General features: G+C 33.5%; 2 protein-coding genes across 2 annotated transcripts, besides 1 other annotated feature; both read right to left on the bottom strand.

Annotated features, from left to right (window-relative positions):
* Positions 1–13: 13 nt before the first annotated feature.
* Positions 14–7,648: part of a mobile genetic element that runs on past the window's edge.
* TVAGG3_0852970 (organellar and viral DNA polymerase type B) lies at positions 5,290–6,018 on the bottom strand (the record flags this gene model as incomplete). The annotated part of the gene is made up of 1 exon (XM_001305464.2): positions 5,290–6,018. One exon carries the CDS (start codon positions 6,016–6,018, stop codon positions 5,290–5,292), a length of 729 nt encoding a protein of 242 aa, XP_001305465.2.
* TVAGG3_0852960 (integrase core domain containing protein family) lies at positions 7,115–7,553 on the bottom strand (the record flags this gene model as incomplete). Its single annotated transcript, XM_051249312.1, has 1 exon — positions 7,115–7,553. A coding segment is annotated over one exon (439 nt), but the record flags the coding sequence as incomplete, so codon positions are not given.

The raw sequence follows: 7,648 nt of genomic DNA, 5'->3' as shown, positions 1-7,648 counted from the left end.
ACAGCAATGGGAGCATCTTCCATTGATGCATGCTCGAAATAAGATTCTACTTTGGTTTTATTTTTGAGAGGTCATGTATTAAATTCATTCGGGAGCAGTACACTCTGTTCTTCAAATAATTTGTTATGCAAATTGAAACAAATCAACGTAGTCATAAGTTTTAAATCAAATTCTTTCAACTATGTCATTGCGGAACTTAACAAAAACCTTCTCTTAACATTCTTTACATCTTGGGTTTGCAATAAAATTGTGCTATACTTTTCTAAGTCGAAGTGGTTATTCATCTATTCTGCAAACCTTTGATGGGAATCTATTGTTTTTCATGAAGATGTATTCTGCATCCCGATAAACTTACTATGCTTCAGATGAAATGACACCAGTTCTGTCGTCATTTGCTAATAAAGAGTGCTAGAGTATATATATGGAATACTTCTTTCGGGCTCTGTTTGTAAAGTTAAAACATAGCAGAAATAGTTTTATAGCTTCTTATTAATAACACTGTGAGAGTCCCTTTTATAATAAATTGCCCCTTAGTCTTTATTGTAGTAGGGCAGTCCGTAGTGTTATGTGTGTGCATATGTGTCGTGAACCTTTAATGATGGGAGTTCCTTTCACTTCTGTCATGTGGTCTTAAGATGAAGTTTATATCATAAACTGAGGTTTATGGAAATATATTAAAACTCTTGTTCAGGAAGTCGTTCCAAAAATTTCTTGTGCCACAGTGTCTGACCCAAATGCTTTCACTCACTGAACCATCTTTACTGTGTCGTAACATATGTTAAAAGCTTTATGAAAGCCCATCGGTACTACACTCAAAGTCAGCCAAAAGGAAAACGACTGCTCAGGATTGAATGCACTTATTTTTATTTAACTTCTTTGACTCGGCCTTTCTTCTTCAGTTGGTACACAATACTTTGACGACATATGTGCATAACATCTTTAAATATGGTGCAAGGTATTTCTTTTATATAAAGTCTAATATCGTATATGTGAAAATGTTCTCCATAAGAAATAGGTTCGATAATATTTGTCGACCTCCCCACAATGTTCTTTCCATAACATCCATAGCGGGCAAGTTCATGTCTCTTACCCATGACAGAGCATACCTACAATACATTTATCTTCTCTCTTTGTATCAAAATCTTCATCTGTTTCTCAATTCATTCACCACAAGCTTTGAGAATTCTATATAGTTGCGAATGAAATATGTTGTCATTGGTAATTCGTTTAGCATGTAGTGGTCTTCAACAAGAAGTAAGTCCAATAGTTCTAACAGTTTTTCACATTCTTTTTGGTATGTACTCTATTATTTCATTATGTCTGAGTCATTGAATACACCAATGGTAACATTAAATGCTATAACCTGTTGCGTCAGAATTTCTTGTACTTTACTTTGAGGAAAGTCTCTAACACGAATGACTTCTCTCATGTGTCATAGTTTCTTCATTTACTCCAGCCTGAATGCAAGCATAAACGAAACAATTGTCCTCTGTCATAAGTGTTGCAAGTTCTTTTGTTCAGTTCATTGAAGATTTGGTACGCTTGCGTTTCAAAGAGGATTTATAGGTAATGTGCAGATACTTTCCAGAACTGACCGCTTCTCTTCTTATAAAACTTCTTTCACCCATTATCTTCAAAAGCTTTCTATAAGTGCTGGGTTTCCTGTTTGCTTAAGAGCTTCCAAAAATGGCTTTCTGGTCATTTGTCAGTGTGCTTTCATCTCTTAATATGGTCTCTTTTTTGGTTTGCCTTTCTTTTTACATCTGACAATCGTTAAGGCCTTCATATTCCTGTTAAATCATACATCTTTATTTCAGTAAGATTCTTTATGTTTGTCAGAAAGAAGTCATGTGCATTTCAATAACAATAACCTGCAGCATTTGCTTCTATCTCTGATATAAAGTTCTACTTCAAGAGCTGATGTAGTAATGTTCAATATTATTGAGGGTTTAACGTAGAACATTCAATACTTTCACACCAGTTTATAACATACCATCCATCTCTGTTGTGAGTTTATTTTAAGATTTCTCTAAGAGTCTCATGAAAACCTTACCGAAAAATGTTTGTGTAAGTAGTCTCTGTTTGGTTCATCGCTAAAGCTTCGATGTTAAAGTCAATGAGTCTATTGCCTGACTTCCATTTCTCTTCCTATTCTCTTCATCTTTCTTTAACCATCTCTCACCTTCTTTTGGTTGTGCAATGGAACGAATGACATCGTTAGCTTACGAACTTGTTCTATAGCTCTATATTAAACATCTCTCTTCTCTGTTGTTTCAGTGTTCATCTCTCTTTCGTGTTTCACCAACGTTTGAGTACGTAAGTTCCACATCTCTTGACGAACATCATTGAAAAGAGCTTTACGAAGTATGACCAACGTTCGCATTTGTTATGTCAAACATCTCACGCCTTACTGTCATGAGGTACTGACGTCTATGATATAAGTCAATAGCAAACGTCATTTAAAGGAAATGCTCTTGCATTTATGAAACTCATGAATTCTATCATAAGTTATTTACACCTTGTAGTCATTGAGGATGTTCAGCGAGTGCCTTTTTGTTTGTTGCGTAATCGCTTTGCAACATCTATATTAGCTTCTGTAAGAAGTTGTTTTATTCCGAGTGTTCTAACTTAGACAACTTCCGATACATCATTTAGTAGGAATAAAAAATTTCTTAGAAAAAAATTAGCTTAGATTTTTTAAGGCTAGTTTTAAAAAATATTTCGAACTTTTTATTTTAATGAAACACATGCAAGATTGCAAGTTCTTTTCATACAATGCTCTCGCTACTGCCATCAAGAATGAGTTCAATGGTTGCTTCAAACGTTAATGTTATCTTTAACAAGAAGTTTGTGAAGAATCTAAGTTTGGTCAGTATGTCAGACCATTAGCTATCGTCATTGACGCGCAAACGTTATACTTCACAAGGGTTAGCAGTAGTTTTGAAAACAAAGAGTTTCTTACGTGAATGTCAAAGATACTCATTATACTGTTATAAAGAACTCTAATATTGACTTCTTCAGTATTGCTTTAAATCTTTCAGACAGAAAGAATATAAGAAAGGTGAAACAAATGTGAAATATTATCCTTCATCTCTGAAACAATAAACGAACAAAGATGTTATACAGAAATTCTTACCAAAGGTTGAGAAGCTTCTATTGACATTGACGAAGGAAGTGAAATGGTTGAGAAATAGACCCTGAAGCTATTTAAGCAAAAATATATTTTTGAAGAACTGATGGTGTTACCATGTTACCATGTGCTACCAGTATTTTAACTCTTTTGAAAAAATAAAAATGATGACAACATGACATTTTGACAACAGTCCAGGAAATAAATTGTATCGTTTAATGTTTACGTTAATGTTTTTTCATTGAAATCGGTAAGTTTTCATTAACTTTTTCATTAAATTTTGTCAAAGTGCAAATCTTCACTTTCGTCAAAAAGTTAATGTTTTTCATTAAATTTTGTCAAAGTGCAAATCTTCACTTCGTCAAAAAGTTAATGTTTTTCATTGAAATCGGTAAGTTTTTCATTCTTCCTCTTTGAAGTTATCGAAATATTCTGTTATTTTTTTCCTTCAGTAATGGTAAGTCTTCTTTTGAAGGTAAGTATTGTGCAACCTTTGATGTCATAGTGTGTTGAGGAAGAGTATTTTTGACAATTTCCTTTATTTGCTCATTCGTGTTCATTGAAATCGGTAAGTTTTCACGATAGAACCAGTTTCTGTCAGATTTATATATTTTAGCAAGGTCGTAAAAGCTTTGTTGTTTCTTCTGACTAAATGCAACATAACCATATCTTTATCTTCTTCTTTCTCCAACTCTTCAGTTAATTATCATATACTTATAACTCTTTCCTTTCCTTTTGGTACTGAACGCGTATTCTTTTCTGTATGCTTTTTGTCTTTGGATTCAATTGACTTCATCTTTTGCTTGAAGTTTCTTTTCCATCTCTCCACGTTCTGCTTTTAATAGTTCATCTAACATCATGAAAATATAACAAGCATAACGAGGTGAAGCCCACATTGCTACAGCGTTTACTAAAAGTCTATGAACATAATAACCTTTTCAAACCAGGAGCCAAATTCTTGCGATTTTCGTACGGAATCTCTTCTCTCGGTTTTCCGAGGGAAGCAATCATATGAGGAAATTCTTCTAAAAGTTCTTTTGTCTGTTGGTTTTTCAAACCAATGATATGCTTGCTTTGTAGAACGAAGAGCATTCATTATACTTTTGCATTTGGTACATGTCATCTTTGACCGAACGAAATGAGGCAAGTTGTTTGTTATATTGTATGTATTCGTATTCTTCATTTATGGCTTCATGAACGATAGCAGTTGTTGTGTTCTCTTGTTGACATATCTGTCCTTACATACAAAATAAAAAAATAAATAAAAATAAAACTAACTTTATTTTTCTGTGTTAAAGAAATGTTAAAAATTCAGGGTTACATATGTGAAAAGAAGTCACGAACAAATGAAGGTCATAAGATTCAGCACATAATTCTGAATTGAATGGTGTGTCATACATGTCAAGCCGTCAAGAATTGAAGGAGATACGAGGCTATAAAGATTTTGGATATTTTCTGACACACACCCTGAGGGAAAAGTGACAAAACACGACGATAGAAAAAAGTGACAAAATTGAGAGAAAGTTGTTCCCGACCAAAATGCAATCATGTTGAAAAAGTGACATTTGTAAAGTTAGACGATAGGATTTCCTGAAAAAGTGCAAGACTTGTTCTGAATCAGGACAAGATTTGTCTTGAAAAAATACAAGACTTGTTCTGAAAAAATACAAGACTTGTTCTGAAAAAATACAAGACTTGTCTTGAATCAGGACAATTGTTCTCAAATTTGAGAACTTTACAAGAAAAACTGACTAAAAAGTGCAAGACTTGTTCTGAATCAGGACAAGATTTGTCTTGAAAAAATACAAGACTTGTTCTGAAAAAATACAAGACTTGTTCTGAAAAAATACAAGACTTGTCTTGAATCAGGACAAAACTTTACAAAATGTAAACTTTACATAACCGTTTCTATCGTACATGATATTTAGTTGACATTGTAAACTATCTTCATGTAAAGTATGGCGGTTTGAAACCGTCGGGAACCTTCACTTTTTTGACGAACTTTCCGCAGCAATTTTTAAAATTTGTGAAAACTCAACGGTTTGACACGTGCCATATGTCATTTTACTCAGAATTTTGTGCTGAATTCAGCAAAAATAATGTTTATGTTAGCATGTTAGATCTAACACGTTTTCTAACCTCTTTTCTAACATAACTATTTACAAGCGTTTTACATGGTATATGTTGCGATGGTTCATGACTTTAAACAGTTTTGTAGCTTCTATTTCTTCTTTTAGTACATCGAATGTTTTAACAATGCCGAAGGTTTCTTTATATTTCTTCTTGACGTCAGATAGAAGGAAATCGTCAGCAGTTGGATAATTTTTGTTCAGAAATGCTAACATGTCCATTTTATCTTCTGCTGGCTTTTCTACTTCTTTCTTTAAATCTGCATAGTCGTTTCTCATTCTTTCTATCTCTTTGACGGAGTAGTTATATTTCCTCATCGCTGCCTTACATTTTGAACATTGCGGGTTCATTTTTGCGTTATACATTGAAATTTGACCTGCTAAAACAACTAAGGCGTCAATTGCTCTCTTCATCTCAAACATAGCGGGTCTTAGTTGTTCGTTCCATACTTTGCCTCTTCTATCTTTATCTCTTATTTCCCAAACACATTCAGCAACTAATGAAACAAAGTTATCGTAGGTCTTAAATTCTTCAGATTTATATATGTCAGAAACATTCTTATAAACCATGTCGCAATCTTTGTCCATAACTTTATGGTTGCAATGAAAACCAAGGAATTCATAATTTACTTTACGTATGAACTTCTTTATTTCTACTGAGTCAGTTGTTTTGACTTCAATTTCGTCGAATTCAGGAATAGTTAGTTTTTGTTGTTGGATTTCAGGCAATTTGGGTAAATGGTCAATAATGTCCTGCATTTCATAAAGATACTGTTCATTTGTTTCATCTTTCGCACTACAGTCTAAATTACTTGTTAAAAGTTCTTGCTTTATCTTCTGGATTTTTGTTTCGAAAGTATATGAAGAAGGAATGAAGCTTTTCATCTCTACTAACATAGATGTTGGATTCATGACTAACGAGTTTGGTGCTGTAGTTTGAATTGTTGTTGTGCCGATTGTTGAAATCATATCTTTACATACAAGATAAAAATTTTTCTTAGAAAAAAATTAGCGTTATTTTTCTTTCATAAGGAAATGTCAAAAATTCATGATTTTCGAGAGTTTTAGACCATGTTAGAAAAGTGGTTAGAAAACGTGTTAGATCTAACATTCTAACATAAACATTATTTTTTGGTGTAAATAAATGGTACCATTAATGATATCATGACTGTTCTCATTCATGTCTGATTTACATCTAATGAAAAAGTTTAGAAGAATTTTCTTATTCTTTCTGGCATATTTTTGTCTTTCCAGTACTCCCGCTCTAATGGTCCCAGATGTGTTGGCTTTGACTCTCTCAAGTTCTTAGATGGTATAACATCTTCAACACCTCCTTCATATCTTACTTTATAAGTGTCATCGTTTATGTTGTAGCCAAGTATTTCAATAACCACTCCTCGCTTTGCTTCGTCAATGGTTTCAGCAAGTTTGCCATTACTACTTTCAACTAACTTATGTCGAGGGTAAAATGCTATGGAGTCGTCAGCAGCTTTTATAAGATATCCATTACCTTGTGTAGAGTCTACGATATAATAGTTTCTACTTAACCTTAAACGTTTCTTTGTCAACGGTTTGTCGTCAAGAACTACACGAACTTTTGTACCAGGAATGAGGGTAAATTGTGTTGAATTTCTGATATTTTGTGTTTGGCTTCGTTTCTTTTGTATATACTTTTCTTCTTGTTGTTGTGTCATTGAATTTGGTGTATGTCCTGTTGTAGAATGTGTTGAGGAATTATATACTTCGAGAAAATGTTTCATTGTTTCTTCGGTAAAGTCTCGCTCTTGATTTAAATCTCTGAGCGTTCTTATGAAGCGGTTTATGATGCCGAGTATGTTATGGTTATGGTCTTCAGTAGTGTAGTGAGTTATGTTATGCTTAATGAGAAATTCTGTGATTTCATTGCTGAGGTATGCACTGTCTTGGTCTGATGTTAAAGTACTTGGGTTATGTTCTGCTACAAACTTTTGTAAAACTCTTAACACTTCACGAGTTCCTTTATTTTTCATTGGATATGCATATGCTTTACGAGTGTTAACATTTATGAAGATGAGGAATGGTTTATGTCCTCCTTTTCTGCTTTGAATGAGAGTGTCAAATTGGTATGCGTCAGGAGTGTTGGAGTAAATTGGTAAAAAGTAGTCGTAAGGGTTTATTTTTGTTTGATGTACAACATTTTTGTCAAAGAACCTTTTCACTTCAGCTCTGTTAGTAAATCCCCGACTCTTTGCAGCTTCATTGAACTTCTTAAATGACCTCCATGGATGTTGTTCGAATACTTCTTTCAAGCTCATTTATGTAAAGTTAAAGATTTTAACCAACTCGTATCCAAGCGTGTATTGTTATATAAGGAGGCATATAATCTTTTCCATTACCTGCTGGGTCTGTA

This window comes from Trichomonas vaginalis, chromosome VI, assembly GCF_026262505.1.
Source record: "Trichomonas vaginalis G3 chromosome VI, whole genome shotgun sequence".
Taxonomy (NCBI): Eukaryota; Parabasalia; order Trichomonadida; family Trichomonadidae; genus Trichomonas; species Trichomonas vaginalis.
This window is presented reverse-complemented; position numbering and strand designations above follow the sequence as displayed.